The 18853-nt window shown below is 46.1% G+C and overlaps 1 protein-coding gene across 3 annotated transcripts in view; it reads left to right on the top strand.

Moving 5' to 3' along the window:
* Positions 1 to 18853, top strand: part of TBCD (tubulin folding cofactor D) — a 251762-nt gene that overhangs the window by 197373 nt on the left and 35536 nt on the right. For all 3 annotated transcript variants that reach the window (XM_077166310.1, XM_077166311.1, XM_077166312.1), the window contains 6 exons: positions 2834 to 2896; positions 3917 to 3993; positions 7341 to 7422; positions 12484 to 12602; positions 14362 to 14453; positions 15214 to 15354. In XM_077166310.1, the coding sequence (XP_077022425.1) occupies positions 2834 to 2896; positions 3917 to 3993; positions 7341 to 7422; positions 12484 to 12602; positions 14362 to 14453; positions 15214 to 15354 (574 nt within the window). The remainder of the gene's footprint in view (positions 1 to 2833; positions 2897 to 3916; positions 3994 to 7340; positions 7423 to 12483; positions 12603 to 14361; positions 14454 to 15213; positions 15355 to 18853) is intronic.

Here is an 18853-nt window from a genome sequence, read left to right on the forward strand (position 1 = left end):
AATGGATCAGTAGAATAGAACAGACAGTCCAGAAATAGGTTCTGTTGTAATAAGGTATACAGGGAGGTGATGCCCGTCAAGGAAGTCGATTCTCTTCTTAGTGGACGGGAAAGGATAGCTCGTTTAATAAAAGGGGATGTCATCATCGACCATGTGGAGAAAAATAAAATGCAGCTCTACCTCACACGTATCCCAAATTTAATTTCTGATGAATTATCAGTATTCAGTATAAAAAATATCATTAAAATCATCAAATACATTTTAGAAAATGTGTGGATAATGTAGGTACCTAAAAACACCCACTTCGGGCCGCGGTGGCTCAGCGGGCAAGAGTGCTTGCCTGCCGTGCCGGAGGACCCCGGTTCGATTCCCGGCCCCAGCCCATGTAAAAAACAAACAAACAAACAAAATATAATAAAACAAGAAAATGTTTCCCTTTCTTCCTCCCTTCCTTCCTTCTCTGTCTTTCCTTCCTTTCCTCCCTCTCTCTTTAAAAAAAAAAAAAAAAAAAAAACAAAAAAAAACCCACTTCTTGATTTGGAAATTTTCAGACTTACACAAAAGTAAACAGAGTAGTGCAGTGAAACGATGATGTCCAGCTGCTTTTGTTCCATCTGCTCTGTCAGCATGTCCTCTCTAGTCCCCTGATCTGCAGTATTTTGAATCAGAGCCTGAATATGTCATAATATTACCTCAGTGATATTTCTAACTGGTAAAGACTTATTTATTTTGGCTTTTAGCATATAACCATCTAAAAGAATTTAAAAAGTTCCACAAGCTAGAAAAAAAAGTTATTTTTATCTATATAAATGTTAAGTATTTATATATATTTATATAAGATAGAGAAAATATTTATCTATATAAATATTTTCATATAGAAAAATATACCAAATACAAAGTCAGTAGACAGAATGCCAATTTAGAGAAAAACTTGTGCTGCAGTTAACAGTAAAAAGTAAATATCTGTAGCATGCAATTGCCAATGAAAAGGTAAGCGCTCTGATAGGAAATTAGGCAAAGCAGCCATGTAGTCAACCCAGAAAATGTATAAACTGATGAACAGGTACTCAGCCTTGTCTAGAAGTCAGGGAAATGCTAATTAAATTAACAATGAGAAATCAGTTTCATCTTTTCAGTGGGCAATAGTGAAAGCTTAATGATCCCTGGTGCAGGCAGGGACAGGTGAGGATGTGAGAGGTTAAGTCTGGAGATTGCTGCCTGGTGCTGTGTGTTCCAACTGGAACTGTGGGTGCTCTTCTGTCCGGCCTCCAGTTGTGGTCTGGAGTAGGCAAAGTGTAGCCTGTATGTCTACAAGGATGTTTATTGCCACCTTGTTCGTAGCAAAAGAAAATTGGAAAGTTTAGTTCTTCAGGAGAAATTTTTAATAAATAGTTTATATTCATGATATGGAATATTGTACATCTGTTTCAAAGAATGCATGAGATCTCTGCCAGCTGATTGTCAAGTTAGGTAAGAAGCAGTGTGCTAGTGGAAAGGAACCTATACAGAGTTAGTTTCTTGAAGCCCTTCCTGGCTGGAAAGGAACCTGTGTCTAGTCCTGGGTAGTGTGACTTCTGGGCAACAAGGAAAGTAACGGGAATCGCTTTCACTGTGCAGGTCCCAGGGCCCATGTGAGCCTCTCACTGCCATTGGGGCCCCAACCAGCGATGGGTGCAGAGTACAAACTGTTGTAAACACTGACACTTTGCATGTTTTTTTTTTTTAACCGCATCATAGCTAAGTCCAGCTCGATTGACGTTTATAAGAATGTGCACCCCCGTTGCTATATGATTCTTTGAGCATGGGAGAGAAGGTATGGGGGTGGTCAGCTGCTCAGGTCCCCACATGAGGAGAAAGTATGTGTGCCTGCACACCTGAGATAGCTTCAGGTGGTGTGATGGATGGAGGACAAGTCACTACAGTATGTGTGTGAAGAAAAGACCGGAGTAGCCAGTTGTCCTTGCCCTGAGGTGGGGCCCCTCATGGCAGGGTGGCAGGGTAGAGTCTCCCAGCAGACTTCCCAGCTCAGGCAGGTGGTGTCCTTTGTTTGTCCACCTCTTCTGTGACCTGCCAAACAGGCTGAGGCTCACATGGTGGCAGTCATGTCTTATTTGATGCTCTGACTGTATGTTAGCTGTGGAAGGGCAGAGCCCACCAGAACTTCCAGCACTGCAGTCAGTGGAGGAACCATCCTGCTGAGCGTTGTGCAGGGTCTGTTTGCATGGCAGCCCTTGACTCGACCCTCCGCACTGGCATGCTCCTTCCTGTTGTCCATGCATGGGGTGCTTCTTGATCTGGCCTCCTGCCCTTCTGGGTGGACTGTCCAGTCTTCCTGGTGGCAGGAGCATTTCCTCCATCTCTGGAGAGCCCCTTCTCACATGTGAGTGGGGACCTCAGGCTCTGCCCCAGCCTTCGTGTCTGGTGGATGTTGATGGCCTCATTGGCCCATGAGAGCTCAGAAGCCTTGGGAACCCATGACTCGAAGCTGGCGCTGCCTTGAGTCATTCTCCCTCGGCAGGGCTGGGTTTGGGAAAGTACACACTGTTTTCATACTCTGGGGTCTCCTCTGATTGCCTGGGTCTGTAGCAGGTACCTTGAGGTTGCTCTGCCGAGGAGATACCCTGGATATGCTTGTGGCCAGCCCTGAAGTTTCTGGGCAGGGGATACAGCACAGAGGCTGTGTGCCAGGAGTGGGCGGGCCAGCACAGGCTGGCAGCAGAGGCCCAGTGTTGGCAGCCCTGGCTTCAGTGTCCTGGCACCATACAAATGTGCTGTTAGGGTGCTGTGGAGGGAGTTTGGGAAAATAATGTTGTATGCGTCTTTTTTTTCCTAGTGTGCGTTTTAATAGAAAAGCTGTCACTTTCTAAAATGCCTTTTCAAGGTGACACCATAATTGGTAAGTGCCTTTTGTCTTCAATATTTTTACTATGTCATAATATAGCATTTATTCTTCCAGAACTATTTCAAATTAAAAAGCAAAAATGAATCTTTTTTCTAGGATGATTAAGAATTATAGTTGAAAGTTTCATGAAATTAGAATACTTGGTTTTTTAATCACTTTAGTGCACCCATATAAGTACTGAATGAAACGTCCCCCCATCTCTCAAAAGAGAGCAACCCCCCCTCCTGCATGCTCATGCCTTCCCTCGGAGCTCCTCTTGGGCTCTGCCTGCTATGGCCCTGCCCGTGTTTGTGCTGCCCCCAGATGGACAGAAGCCCCACAGGACTAGCAGAATGCACCTGGCAGCTGGCTAGCAGCTAATACTAAGAGCCATTTGAGCTGGACATCCTGGAAACTGGCCAAGGATCCTTGTCCTTAGGAAGTGGTTGGGAAAGCTGGCCAGAGCAGTGGCCAGCAGCCACTTCCATAGTCTTGTTGGACCTGGTTGGAGCCTGCTGGAGAGGACCGTAAGGAAGAGGGTCCTTGTGTCGGCTTGTTCTGAGCTCAGCAGACTCATGGAGTTTATATCCTCTTTTCTTGTTATAAAATGGGATAGTTTGTATTTGTTACCAAGTATTGGATCTAATGGAGTTGAATGGTGGGTTTCTTATTGGCAGGGGGCAAGGAGAGATTGTTTGAGGGCGAGAGGTTTGAAATGACCACTTGGAGTTTGCAGTTATAACAAAAGAGCAAAAAATTTCCAAAATTTAATGTTTAAATTATTAACTTACAGAATGTTAGTATTGCACATATTAACAGTCTTAACATTTCAACAGCCAAAAGAAGGTTCTCTCCCTTTAAATTGAGAGGCTTTATTTGTGCATCCTGGAAAATGCTGGCTTTAGGCTTTCTCAGGATTCATCTGAAAGGTTACCATCTACTTTGATTTAAGAGATGATAGAAGATCTGTTTGTTGTTCTTAATATCAAATAGATATTCTTCATCAGGTAACTTAATTCTTTTTTTCTTTGACAGATGGTTGGCACTGGCTGATAAATGATACTTTTAGAAGTCTCCACCTCATTTCGAGTCATTCCAGACAGCAGATCAAGGTGTGCAGGCAGTACTTCCCATCACTGCACTGTGCTTCCCAGAAAGCGGCATTGACAGTTTTTATAGTGTTTGTCTTAATTACGAGTCCTTCTTATGTGTTAATATGCTAATTTAGAAATACCGTAATGAAATTTTGAGCTCTTAGTGACAATGTCTACTTTTTATAATCAGAAAAACCTGATGAAGCTATTGATGACCAGAACATTTAAATTTTTTTCTCTTTTAATGTTTTTTATTGTGAGATATAACATATATACAAAAACAAAGCAATACTTTGTTTTAACTTTTTTATTGTATAGTATAACATATATATAAAGCAAAGAAATAAAAAAGCAATAGTTTTCAGAGCACTCTTCAACCAGTGGTTATAGGACAGATTGCAGAGTTTGTCATGGGCTACCATACAATCCTCTCAGATATTTCCTTCTAGCTGTTCCAGAATATAGGAGGCTAGAAGGAATAAATATTTTTTTATCATCACAATTGACTTTTTTTCCTACTTTTTTGTGAAAAATAACATATATACAAAAAAGCTATAAATTTCAAAGTGCAGCACCACAATTAGTTGTAGAACATATTTCAGAGTTTGACAAAAGTTACAATTCCACAATTTTAAGTTTTTATTTCTAGTTGCTCTAAGATACTGGAGACTAAAAAAGATACCAATTTAATGATTCAGCATTCATATTCATTTGTTAAATCCTATCTTCTCTGTATAACTCCACCATCACCTTTGATCTTTCCATTCTTCTCTTTAGGGGTGTTTGGGCTATGGCCATTCTTAATTTTTGATATTGGAAGGGTCTGTCACTAATATGGGGTAGGGAGATGGAACTATCTGATGTTCTGAAGAGGCTGGGCTAGGTTTCAGGGCTTACCTGGACCAGGGATCCATCTGGAGATTGTACGTTTATGGAAAGTTTCTCTAGTGCATGGAACCCTAGTTGAATGTTATATATTGCCCTAGGTGTTTGTCTTCCTGTTTCTGGCTTTATTAATTATATTCACTTTCTAAATATTTTTCCTAATCATGGACTGTAATTGTTTGTTCAGTTGAATTCTGATATATTGAGTTGCAAGGAATTTGGGGATTGGAAACTGCATTCACGATGCTTATGGTACAAATAAGAAAACCTCAGTCCAGTGTTCCTGCCATATGATCTTAGTTCTCTAGTCTCCGTTTTAGCATTCCTGCTGGGTTGATAGAATGTATCTTCAAGTTCTTCCTTTCTTTTTTTTTTTTTTAAGTAATTTTATCGTTCTGTAGAGTTGAGTGGCTCATGATCAGTGCCTTAAAATTCTCTTTTAACCAGTTGCCCATAATTGAGTCTCACCAGTGGCAATCATAGTACAGCTTGATTCCTGATGTGTTCTCCGATTTGTAAAACTGGTTATCTCAGTATAGTGGAGCATTCTGCAGATGGGAACCACCACTGTCCACATGCCAGCGTCCTGCTTTGCCCTGCATTTCCTCTGCAAGGCTGAGCAGTTAGGGGTGGAGTAGAGAGGATATATGGACCCACTGTTTGCCTTTTGCCGTCGATGTGATCTTGAGCTGTTTAAATCGAGCATCCTGCTCCTTACCCCTGCAGTGAGGGTTACAGTAGGTCACGGGTCCCACTTGACGGCAGAGGTGGGGACTTTGTACACTAACACGCTGAGTCCCTGGTAGGCAGGGCGTGCTCTTCTCTCCTCCGCCCCGTTTTCATGCCCGGCAGCCTGGTGTTCCTGCGGCACACTGCTGGGCGTCCTATCCTGCTCTGCTGTGGCTCTGACAGCCTGTGGGGTTGGATGAGGAACGTACACTATGCATCTTGGGCCTCTTTGTCCAGCTGCTCCCAACACTGGGTGTGCTCACTGCCCTGCTGGACTCCTGACCACTCTCTACAGGAGGCCCTGACATAGCTTAGCTTGGCATCCTTACCCACACTACTTGGTACATAGCACATACTTCCCTCCCAGAACATTCTGCTCTGTCATAGAGCCTTCCCCTCTCCCCTGTAAGACTTAGACCATTTCTCCCCCACTCTTCTTGTTAGTGCTTTTTGTCTCTTTTTGAGAATGCATCCAATCCCATCCTAAATAAAATATCTATAGAGGTCTACCTGCACAGATGTTTTGAGGTCCCAAACTGACTTGTGTACGTCTCACCTATGTGGGTGTATTAGACTGGACATGCTGTGCTCTGGTACCGAATAGGCCCCTGATCTCAGCCAAGGGGTTCATTTCTTGCTTATGCCACTATCCAGCACAGGTGGGCTATTCTTCTCTATAGCCCACAGGTGGGCTATCCAAGGGTTCCACCCAGCACCCTGCTCCTCACATCTCAGAGCTGTACCATCTGGAACGTGCCCCTTGGGTGCTGAAGTGCTGTGCGAGGGTGAGTGTGGGAGGAGGGAGGCGTTTCCCACACACATCCCACTAGCTAGAACTCAGTCCACTTTGCAGCCTGACTACAATGGTGGGTGGGAAATGTAGTCGTCTGAGTGCTCAGGGGAGGAAGTGGTGTGCGGAGCCCATGGGGAACTAAGGGCACTGGGAACAGTGGCTCGAAACAAGGTTGGGGTGGGGGTGGTGTGGCTTCCACTTAGCCCATGCCTTTCTCATTTCCCGAATGACGAGCGGCACTGCATCTGGATTGTTAACGCATATTGTAATTGTTCTCCAGGCCCACATGAGCTCTGGATATATGTTCACGTGTGTGGATGCTTTCAGTTTTTTTTTATGCTTGTCCATTTAAGTCATGGTGTACATGTACTTTTATATTCCTTTTTTCCACATTAGTTGTAAGCACTTGTCTGAAGTTGGTGGAGTGACTTCACCTATTGCACAGTCAACATTTATCACTGATTTATAATTTAAAAACTTGATTTAAAAACTTCAGGGATGAAGAACTTTACATATGTTATGGATCGCTGAACTAAGGTCACAAGTCATTGTTGTGTTGTTTGACCTTATTGCACAGAATTTTTTGTTTGTACGAGATGCTGAGAAATACAAAAGGTTACTTTACTTTTCCCCATCATTTCTGCTATGAAAAAAAATGCCTCATTTTATTACAAATTGTTCATGTTAGGAGACATGGAATTTGCAGTGTCTATGGAAGAAGTAATCAAGTTTTCTTTTCAATTTATTGGTTGCAGAGAATTACTAAAATGAGACATGTATCTGGCATACAGCGACGAGGAGATATCTTAGAAAGCAATAACATGCTTGTGTGCTGTGCCACAAGGGTGGGTGGGGAATGTAGTTGTCTGAGTGCTGTATTTTTAACAAAGCCACAGTGTCTAGACCTGGTGCTCTGGCAGCATCACCGCTGGCACTCACCGCCCTGCCTCTGTTACAGGAGGTGGCTGTCTCGGCCCTGACTGCACTCTGCAGCGAGTACCACCTGGTGGAGCCTGGAGAGAGGAGTCCTGCCACACAGGGTGAGCAGCTGGGGGTGGGCCGTTGGCTTACATGGTTCCTTTGAGCTGCACATGCTGGAAAAGGAAGAGGTGCTTTGAATGGCGCCACATGTGGTATAGGAACCCTCTGCCTGGCCACACTGGGGAGAAGGTTGCCATGAACTTAGGGAAGGCCCCACTGGGGCAGTTGGGGGCTGGGAGGGCTGGAGGGGCTGGCCAGGCCTTTCCAGGTCTCTGCTTCTGTCTGTGAGCCGCATCATAACACTCAGAATGACGCGCAGCTCGTCCTTGGAGCATGTGCGTGCCTGGATATTACAGCGTTGTTCCACTTAAACCCAGGGATTTTCAGATTATCTCCTCAGGTGGGAGAGTCAGGGCCAGCCCACACTTAGCACATGGCCGGGACATGTCTTTCCACAGCTCATCATAAGCTGAGGTCTTGCACCATGTGCTCTGAGACCACTGGCGCCTACGGGGGCTGAGTACGTTCCTCCCGTGGGGGAACTGAGGTCGTGGGGGCAAAGAGGAGGCAGCCTACAAAGGAAGGTATGATTTAGTCAGTGGAGCATGCAGGATGTGGTGATGGCATATAACCCAGTTTGGGGGTCCTGGGAGCATTCCTGGGGAGCAGGACCCTTGACATGAGTCCCAGGGATGAGGTGGGCAAAGGTGGAAAAGGCAGAGGGAGAGCACCTGGGGGTCAGGAACTGCAAGCAGGTCAGGCATGTGACCCAAGAGGGCAGGGGAAGTGAGCAGTAAGAGGGGGCACATTTGGATTTGTGGATTTGCCGAAGGATGTTGGTAAGCGACCGTTCTGAGTCAGCCACATAGCACACAGCACACAGTCACTGAGAAACGACTCAGGTGACTGCCATCAGGGGGGAATCGAAGGTGTCTGCTTTATTGAGGAAGTGCCCAAGATTATATAGGCTGGGAGCATGCAGGGACACGTGTTGGACGGGGATTGGTGGCCGTTGTTTCTAGGATGGAGGGCAGATTTAAGGTTAGCGCTTTTGGCGCGAACCACCACCAGTTCCGGGAAAGCCGGATGCGGGGTAGGCCATTTCCTGTTGCGTTGCATCAACCACGGCATCCATGTTGGCAAAATCTTATGACTTCTCTATCAGAAGGAGAGTGGTTAGGAGGTGAGTGAGTGCAGGCCTGGATTTAGCAGCGATGGCAGAGCAGATGCTAAACTACCAAGAAACTACTTTCTTCTGGAAAAGGGGGAGCCGAGTGGAAACCCCAGGTTCTGGTATCATGACTAGGTAAAGATTTCACATACTAGCAAAACACTGACACCAAAAAGGGGTTTCCTCCATCCCCATAGCCACACTGACCTCTCCTCTTAATATGCCTAGTCCTTCTTACACCTGGGGTCACTGTGCTTACTGCTGGCGGCACCTCCTCCAGCCACACCTGGGAACATCTGAGTTCCCCTTCCTGGCTCACATGACCTGGCTACCCCATGGACCCGCTGCCCCTGTCAATCCCCCCATGTGTCCTTGCCCCCAGCGTGTTCTCTGCGGCTGGCAGCAACAGCAGCGCTCTTGCTGCCAGGGGCCAATGCAGGGAGACACTGCTGCAGAAACATTCTTTTTGAGTTTGGTCCCTAACCCCTCACCCACTGTCTTCGTCACCTGGGCAGGTTCCCTGAGGGTAAGCACCTGGAACAGTCTCTGTCACAAGGCAGATTTTCAATAAAAGTTTCCTGAATAAATTTACTTTCATGTGAGAATTCTAAAAGTAAATATTCCTGTTCTCCAAAATCAAGAAAGGAAAAGATTAGCCAGTCATAATTCATACTGTTGCTTCCAATTCAAATTTGGAGCTACAGGATTTTCACTTGCGCTCCCATTTGTGGCTCAGTTCTCTTACCCTCCAGTTCTGAGCCCTGGTTGACAGACCTGGAGCCTTGGGTACTTACTTAGCCTAGAGCCTTGGGTACTTACTTAGCTCTCCGCACATGGCCACCCATGAGGACGGCATTAGAAACAGGCTGAGGGTGCTGTGGTTCTTTTATCCTCAATGCCACCTGGAATAGACTGAGTCTGTGCTTTGCAGATGCATCCATTTGTTTCATTTTATTTTCAATTTTGGGGTAATTGCTTTTTGAAAATTTTATTTTATTCTACAATTATGTGAAACATTTAAGTGGTGCATCAGTTATCTATTGTTGCATTGAAAAATAACCTCAGAGTTGATGAACACATCATTTTTCGTGCTCTGACCATTAGCCAGTCCTGCCTGGTTCTCTTGTGCAGCTTCCCCCAGCTGTGGCTGGCTGGCCTCTCACCCCAGGCCACTTCTTCCTCTCCCCAAGGCTCCAGGGGGGCAGAGCAGGTTCCTCTGGTTGAGCAGGTCACGGGGCAGCCCTGAGTGTTCTCTGGGCTGGCGGGCTGCAGCAGCAGTCTTACTTCCAGAGGCTGGTGCAGGAGGCAAGGTCAGGACGTTCTTTTCGACGTTCGACCCCAGCAAACCTGGGCCCTCTCACACGTGAATTTATTAATATCGTAGATTGTATTAATAGATATTCGTGTAGAGAACTGCCCTTAAGTTCCCAGGGGAATTAGAACCACTTAGTTGTGACAAATTAATCTTTTCATTGTGCGGCTGGATTCTGTTTTCTAATATTTTATTTAGAACATTGGTACTTATATACATGACTGTTTTGCATTTTTCTTTTTCATATACAATATTGTTATGGTCTGAGAGAGGTAATTTAAAGTCTCAAGCTACTGGCATGTTTCTACTATAAATTTTGTATTAAACCTGCTCTGTTATTTGGTTTATAGATATTTATCACTATTGCATATTCGTTAAGGATTGCCCACATTTGCATTATAATATTTCCTTCTTTATCTCAATATATTTATTTCAGTCTTATCTGACAGTAAGATTTAGCCTCCCAGTTTCTTTTTGTTTTTTTGTATCTGTCTGGTAGATCTTTTTCCATTTTTTTACTTTCAACTACTCTGAATTACTTTGTCTTAATGATACTTACTGTATACATTTGGTAAACTGAGGACATTTGTCTCTTCTTCCTCTTTTCCCTCCTTTTCCTCTACTTGATTTGTCAGTAATACTAGCTTTCTCCGTATTTTTGTCCTGACAAATATGCTTATTCTTCTATTACCTGATTCTCTCACTTTCAGATGAAGACCTTTCCTCCCAGTTACTGTCCCCTCTCTCCCCCTCGTTCCCTCGCTCCTCTGCCCTTCTCGACCATGGTGTCTTTCTGCACGTTCCTGGAATCCCGTAGTGCTCTGCTCCCCCCTGTCCCTGTTTCCTTAGCAGAGGCAGCCCATGCACGGTGATGGTCCTTTCACTGCAGTGGAGCCTTGGTGATTTCTTGCTTGGCTGAAGTTTATCTTCCAGGAGTTTCCCAAAAAGGAGTTAACTCTCAGTTCTTGCATTCTTTTGGCTGGCTGTGAGACCCTTGGCTCCCATTTTGTCTCCTCAGGGACCTTGATGGCGTGGGGTGTGATTGCGCTTTGGGGTTGAGCATTGAGTATTGCCATGGAGTATTGCCATGGGCGGCCTTGCTGGTTTCCACCCCTCTCAGCAGTACTGTGATAGTTTGATACAGCTGCCAAGGGGCTCTTTTCTTCATTTCCGGATAACGTGCTTTTCTAGGGTGTCTTCATGTTGACTTACTGGATCAACTTTTCCTGGAACACAATGTAGTTTTAATAAGTACAACCAACTCTTAATTATTTGAGGAGTGTTTTCTTAAATTTCATTTTAAAATAAGTTTCTTTTCAATTTTGTACTTTGGGGATTCCAGTTGTACATATGTTGGCGCTCCATTACCTGCCCTCTTGGTTATTTTCCCAGTCCTTTATTTCTTGTTGTGGAGCATCTTCATGTGTTAGTTCACTCTGCTCTTCCCTGCCTCTTTGCACAGTAGCGACCTGTATAACTGCTGTGCTGCTTTGTGACGCAGTGAATCCCCCCACTCTTCCTGGACCAAATATGCTCACGTTTATCTGATGCTGAATATATCTGGCACATCACGTAATATTGTTTGTGGGATCTAATTCATGAATATTATTTTATATTAAAAAGTTTACATCATCATGTTGTATTGCCCTTTAGCTTTCCTTTGTCATATTATAGAATGTATATTTTACTTAAAAGTGTATGAAGCACTTTTTAATTATGAGTGTAGAAAATCATGTGTGTAATAACCTAAGTCTACTTTTTGTGATTTTTATAAAAATAAGAGAATATTCTCTAATTATGGCTTTCTAATAGACTTTACAAATCAGTGGTGTTTTACTATGTATAGCCCTTTACCACAAGCAATTCTATTTAAGGAAATAGGAATGCTATTTTATAATTGGTCTATTTTTAAAAATTGGGATAATACAGTCATGTTTTTACTTTTTGCTTAAGAAGAGATAATATATCATGTCACTCAGAATAGTAAAGGAAGAAATTATATCCTGCTTTTAACCTTGCTTAAACACATGTAAATGGTAGAGAGGTGGGGATTTGCTCCTTTTCCACACTGCTCCTAAAGTGAGTTACTGTGTGTTTCAGCAAGAGTGCCGCTAGCATATGTATATGCTGAAGTTCAGTTTTGGTTTTCTACCCTGACGCAGACTCAAGGAGCTCATCAGTGTGCCTTTCCCATGCACACAGCAGATGCCACAAGCACAGGGTGCACTGAGGGTACCAGTCTCCTCCCACTATCTGAGCTGTGTTTCTTCTCTCCACATCCCCTGAGTTCCCATCATGGCCCAGACTTTGTGCCAGGACTGCTCCTGAACTGTGGAGCCCCCTTCCCCATTTTTGAGGAAATGTTCTCATTTATAGGGAAGACGTCATTTCCACCATAAGCATTTATGTTGTTCCTGAATCAAGAATGAAATCATGTGGTTAAAATTCCTTGTGTAAACATTGAAACCACCTTATTGACATTTTCTGAAGTGGTTTGATAGATTACCACTTTGAAAACTATCTGCTTTAGAAGCCTTCAGCAGTTCCTTCCTTTTTTACCAAACGCTGTGAAGCGACCCTGCAGGGTGCACGGGGCACGTCCTGGGGCCTGCTCACCCTCGACTGGCTGCTTTTCAGATGTGCTGGTGCTGCAGTACCTCGCTGAACTTCGGAGCCCAGAGGAGATGACTCGCTGTGGCTTCTCCTTGGCCCTGGGGGCCCTTCCAGACTTCCTCCTGAAAGGCAGACTCCAGCAGGTGAGTGCAGAGGTGTGGGGCATGCACCTGCAGAGGTGAGGGGAGTGGGCATGGGGCTGCCGTGTGCATGACACGCTTTAGACCACTCACAGATCCAGATGTGGCTTGGGAAGTCCATTAGGGCCACCGTGTAACCCCGAGTACAAGACCTGAAAGTGCGTGACCTTCACAGAGCCTGTTTACACCCTTGTGGAAAGATGAAAATGCCCATTCTGGTTGATGTAGAAAGTGCCGAGACAACATTTCTTCCTCTCTATGCTGAAGCACAGCAACCTCTGTTTTATGCCTCCGACATCACCAGGCAGGCCTTGTAGACACTTCTCTGACTCTGCCACTCCCAGTGTTCCTGCCCTCAAAGACACTTGCCTCAGACCCTGCCTTCCTGTGGTGGGAATGGGGGTGCCTTGGACTTCTGTCACTGCCCATGGAGATGCTTCTGGAGAGTTCTGCTTGCTCCCGGGTGGAGTGCAGATACCCTGTGGTGAGGTTTGCTCCTTACCTGCAAACAGAGGTGGCTGAGACTGAGAGCGGGAAGGCGTACCCGAGCTCTTCCCCACAGGTGTAAGCACCTGCCTGTTGCTGTTTCAGGGCATGCTTCAAAGGTGCACTGTAGCTCTCCAGAGCCTGGTTTGTTGTTTGAGGGAAGTATTTAATGTCTGGCTTGGAGACTTAGATTTTAAGGTTGTGATGCTGCTGTCTGCCCTGTGGTCTGCAGGTACCTTGGGGTGGGACCTCTTAGGGACACTGGCACCCCTCCTCTTCTGTCCTACCAAATCCTGACTCCTCCTGTCTGGGCCCCTCCCTTCTCAAAGGAGCTCCTTATCCTCCCCCAGAGCTCTTCACACCAAGTCCCCTAGTCCCTGAGCCAGCCCTTCCCCTAGCCTCACCCTCTACTGGAGATACCCTGTCCTCTGTGCTGGCTGTCCTCCTGCCTTTTGCACCCCCCCCCACCCCCAGGTGGCCCTAGAGTTCATCCTTCTGGAATTTCTCCTGCCTCTCTCCTCTAATTGGTCTCACCCTCTCCTTGCTCACAGCTCATCTCAACTTAAGCCCTTCCAGAACAGACTGCAGGGCACCAGGGCCACTTGGCCCCCACGGGCCACTCTGTCACAGAAATCTGCTCCCCTTTCCCATAATTGACGCATCATCATTAGGTCCAGTTGACTGACCTCCTGAGTGGTCCCATTGCCCACCTCTCATGCCATATCCTCCCATCCCTCTTCCAGTTCTCCCTCTCTCACCCGCCACTGTCCTACTGTCCACTGCCCAGCTGCACTGTCACCTGTGTCCCTCCCGCACCAAGGCTGGACTGAGGGCATGACAGCCCTCCTGGGGCAGAGCCAGTACCTGCACAAGTAGGGGGAAGAGAGAGCAGTCCCCAGACCCAGTGCTGTGCCACAGTCCTTAAGTCCTCCCCTGAGGGTGTTCCCATTGGAAACATCACGTTTTCAAAATGGAACTGTCACTTCAGAAGGTGGCATGCCAAGTTACCAAGGCCACCGCTCCATCCGAATCCAGGTCTTGGTGACAGAGCAGGGGAAGGCAGCGGGATGGGGCAGCTTAGCATAGGGGCTGGGCGAGTGACCTTGACCTGTGTCCTGGCTGACCCTGGGCCTGAGGCCTGGTGAGAAAAGGGGTCTCTGGGCAGTGGGCCCACCCTGGGCAGCAGCATCAAGCACCAGGTCAGACTCCACTTTCAGCAGAACTGAACATGTTTTGTCACTGACAATGCTTTTGATGATGTTTTATTGCTTTTCAGGTTCTCACAGGCCTAAGAGCAGTCGCCAGCATCTCTCCTGAGGATTTGAACTTTGCTGAGTCCAGGAGAGACGCTGTGAAGGCCATCTCCAGGTGAGTCGCCTGGCTCCCCCAGCACTGCCGTCTGCGGAGCCTGGTGCTCTCCCTCCCACGGCTATCCTGATCGGGAGCCTCCCAGAGAGTGTGTGTCACCTCCTCAGAGGCAGGCCTTGTTGATTATGTCACAGTTTCTTCTCTTCACAGGCTTGTCAAGGAAGATTTCCAGCACAGAGGCTCAGTAACCATTTTACTTTGTTGCTCTACAGTGAATAGTAACCCAGTAGTGTGGCTCCTTCTTCCCTTTAGGAATGCCAGGCTGCCTCAGAAAGTGGGGGATGCATGCCAGCTTAACTGGGCACCCCCAGGAGCAGGAATTAATCCCATTGATTTAGTTTAAAATGACCCCCGGTTCCGGCACATGATAAGGCCATATGGAGGGCTGGCTCTCTCCTCCCCCTCCTCCCCCGCTTGTGAATCGGACCCTTCCCCCACCAGGAGCCTTCATCCCCCCACCCTTTCTGCCTCTGCTGTCAGTGTAAATCCGTTTTTTTGCCAGGAAGGAAGGGCAGGGGAGACCATCCACAAATGGCTACTGTCCACCCTTAAATAGTAGCGATTTTACAAAATGTGACTTCAAAGAAGAGTGTCAGATAGCATTAACTTTTTGTAAGAGGCAAAAGGGATTCTGTGTTTCTGAATCTTTCTCTGAGGTTATCTATGTGTCCTATCTCTTGTTAGGAAAAAACACATTGTGCCATACTGATATGAAATTCTCACAGATGTAATTTATTGCTGCATACCTCTTCCATTTCAGGATATGCCAGACTGTTGGTGTGAAGGCAGAAGGAAGCCCAGATGAAGTCGTGTGCAAAGTGAACGTCCCGCAAATTTATTCCACACTGCTTAGCTGCATGCGCGACTATACCACTGACAGCAGGGGGGACGTCGGGGCCTGGTGAGGCGTTGGGCATGCGCTTATGTTTGCTCAGTCTCTGTCACCTCCTGTCCCTCTTCTTCTGTTTCAGCTTCAGTTAAGGTCCTGCTAAAGCTACAGTCCCTGAGGTTGGACCCAGGAGTTATGCGTGGCTTCCCCTTTGGTCTCACATGCCCCGTCACTGGCCACGTCTTGGTCTACCTGGACAGGGACCCACATCATTTCCCTCGTTCTCATTTCCCAAGACATGGGAAACAGCATAACCCCTGTTGGCTGCAGCTCACTGCCTTGAGTGGCTGCTGAAGGAAAGAGGCCCTGGTGGAGCCCAATGACTTCCTTAGCTGAGGAGAGCTGACAGTTCGGGAAGATCACAGCGGCTAGTCTGCATGGCAGGAAGACCAGAGGAGAGAAGTAGAGAGAGAGAGAGAGCCCTGAGACCTGCACAGGGTTTCCCTCAAGTATTGAGCTGAGTACCAATCAAGTATTAGAAGAAAGTACCACCAAGAGGATTAGGGGGAAGTACTGAGTACCCTCACAAGGCTGGGATGGAAGGCTGGTGGGAAAACTGCATGATTCCTGGGGCAGAAGGGCGCCTGTCTCCAGGAGCTGGAAAATCACCTGGTTATGGGGCAGGAGGGTGTCTGATGTGTCCTGTGGGTGGGACTTCTGTTTCCCACCTCCCATTCATCTCCATTCTACTCTTCACTGACAAAAATATTAAAATATAAATAGTACTACAAATCCTAGACCAAAAACCCTAGGTGACTGCTCTCCAACTTATACATAATAAAGCTCATTTCCAACAGAGCATTCAATAAGAATGTTTGGAAGTTAAATAGACCCCAAATCACTTTTGAGAAGAGCCTCTTGGCATCTCAAGAGACGGTTGGTAAGGGGAGCTCTTGCTGTAGGCAGCGACCTCCCAGGGGCATAGCTACATAGCTTGACCTAAGTGTTGTGGCCACTTCTTGGCTCTGGCCTGATGGGAAACAGATTTCACAGACTTGTAAGAAATCTTCAAGTGTGTGTTTGCTCTGAAGCAGCTCTCTGCAATCACAACCCAGGCTGCTGTGAAGGCTCTGTGCCCCCAGTGGTGTTCATGGCTCTAGATTTAGACAGTTGTTCATATCTCCTTTCCTTATCCTTTTATGGACTAATGTTTTTCCCAAAACCATTTTTCTGTTTACTGTAGATAACAGACCAAGAGGCCATTATTGTGAGTGAGTTGAGAGGCACCCTTACAACTTCTCTCAGTAGCTCTGTGAACAGCTTCATTTTTGTGACCTCTCTTTCCAGATGCTCTGCAGATGTGTGTGGTGCCAAGAAGCAGGCTGGCTGGGGAGACACAATATAAGCTGGTGCTAACTTATACCTAAGATCATTTATTATTATATTAAAATGATGCGAAAAGCTTTAGCTTTATAATATTAATGGCTTAAAATGAAAAAGAAATGAGTGTGCTATCTGCCTTTGGGAACGTGGCAATGAACATCTGAATCCTCTCCATGGTGCGCTTAAGGAGCACATGTTTTTTTTTTTGTTTGTTTGTTTTGTTTTTTTTGGCTTTTAAAAAAGGGAATTTAATGAGTTGCTAGTTACAGTTCTAAGGCTGAGAAAATGTCCCAATTAAAACAAGTCTATAGAAATGTCCAATCAAAGGCATCCAAGGAAAGAAACCTTGGTTCAAGAAGGCCGATGAAGTTCAGGGTCTCTCTCTCAAGTGAGAAGGCACACGGCGAACACAGTCAGGGTTTCTCTCTCATCTGGAAAGGCACATGGTGAACATGGTCATGATTTCCCTCTCATCTTGAAGCGCACATGGCAAACATGGCGTCATCTGCTAGCTGCTTCTCCTGGCTTCCTGTTTCATGAAGAGGAGCACGTGTTTTTACCACTCTGGTGACCCCACCTGACCACGACCTCGACACTGAGAACTTAAATACAGATGAATACACAGGAAGCAAGGTCTGTGAGTCCAAAACTGCTTTTTGAGAGGTAGTGTGGATTGCTTTGTAGCAGAGAGATGTCCTGAGGCCATGGCCTGGACAGCGGTGTGTTATACAAGAAAATAGAAGTAGAGACAGCAGCCCAGTAAAGCAGCAAGAAAGAGCATCTGATGATGGGGAGGAGAGAAAACTTCAAAACTCATTTTAGACTGTAAAAGCATAGCATATCCACCCATCCATTGCCTACCCATCCATTCACTGAATAAATAGAAGGGAAAACTTCTAACAAACAGACGTGAGATGAAATAATAGGGATGAGTTTACCCTGCCACCAGAAACAACCAAAAAAATGGACGTGATATATGAAACATGGCTTAGGCAACAGGCAGAGACCCCAAGACATGGGAAACAGCATAACCCCTGTTGGCTGCAGCTCACTGCCTTGAGTGGCTGCTGAAGGAAAGAGGCCCTGGTGGAGCCCAATGACTTCCTTAGCTGAGGAGAGCTGACAGTTCGGGAAGATCACAGCGGCTAGTCTGCATGGCAGGAAGACCAGAGGAGAGAAGTAGAGAGAGAGAGAGCCCTGAGACCTGCACAGGGTTTCCCTCAAGTATTGAGCCGAGTACCAATCAAGTATTAGAAGAAAGTACCACCAAGAGGATTAGGGGGAAGTACTGAGTACCCTCACAAGGCTGGGATGGAAGGCTGGTGGGAAAACTGCATGATTCCTGGGGCAGAAGGGCGCCTGTCTCCAGGAGCTGGAAAATCACCTGGTTATGGGGCAGGAGGGCGTCTGTACCAGGGCCTGGAAAACCATATGATTCTGGACCTGGAAAACCATGTGATTCCTGGGGCAGGGGGGCGCCTGTCTCCAGGACCTAGAAAACCATGATTCCTGGGGCATGAGGTAGAGTGCTCAGAAAGGCTTCGGCTCAGTCTTGAGGAGTACCTGGCCCTGGACTCACATCTGGTGTGGACCCACCTGACACATCTTGAGTGGAACACCTGAAAAAAGCAAACCGGTTCTGTGGAACTTAAAACTGCTGAGGAATATTGTTCCATGGAACAAAGCTCAAGAATATAAGAACACAAACACTCCCAGGACCCAATGAGGTGAAATTCACAGTGTCTGGCATTCAATCAAAGGTTAACAGGCCAGCAAAGTGCAAGAAAATACAAACCACAATAAGGAGGAAATTCAGGCGAAACAAACTCAAGAACCGATACTGATGTTAGAATTAAGCAAGGACTTTAAAACAGTCTTCATAACTGTATTCCATCTGTTCAGAAGGTTAAGTAGAGACGGGAAGATATTAAAAAGACCCAAATTGAACCTCTGGAGATGAAAACAACATGTGTATGATTAAAAAATTCTCTGTCATTAGTGGCAGATTACATATCATAGAGGAAGAGATTAGTGAACTTGAAGACATAGGAACAGGAAGTATCCAAAATGGAACACTCAGAGAAAGAATAATAAAAACAGCACTTCAGTGTGTTGTGGTAACTTTTAGTGGCCTGATACACATGAAATTGGAGTCCCTGAAGGGGGAGAATGAGGGATGTATGTGAAG

The sequence above is a fragment of the Tamandua tetradactyla genome, chromosome 6, assembly GCF_023851605.1.
Source record: "Tamandua tetradactyla isolate mTamTet1 chromosome 6, mTamTet1.pri, whole genome shotgun sequence".
NCBI classification, from domain to species: domain Eukaryota; kingdom Metazoa; phylum Chordata; class Mammalia; order Pilosa; family Myrmecophagidae; genus Tamandua; species Tamandua tetradactyla.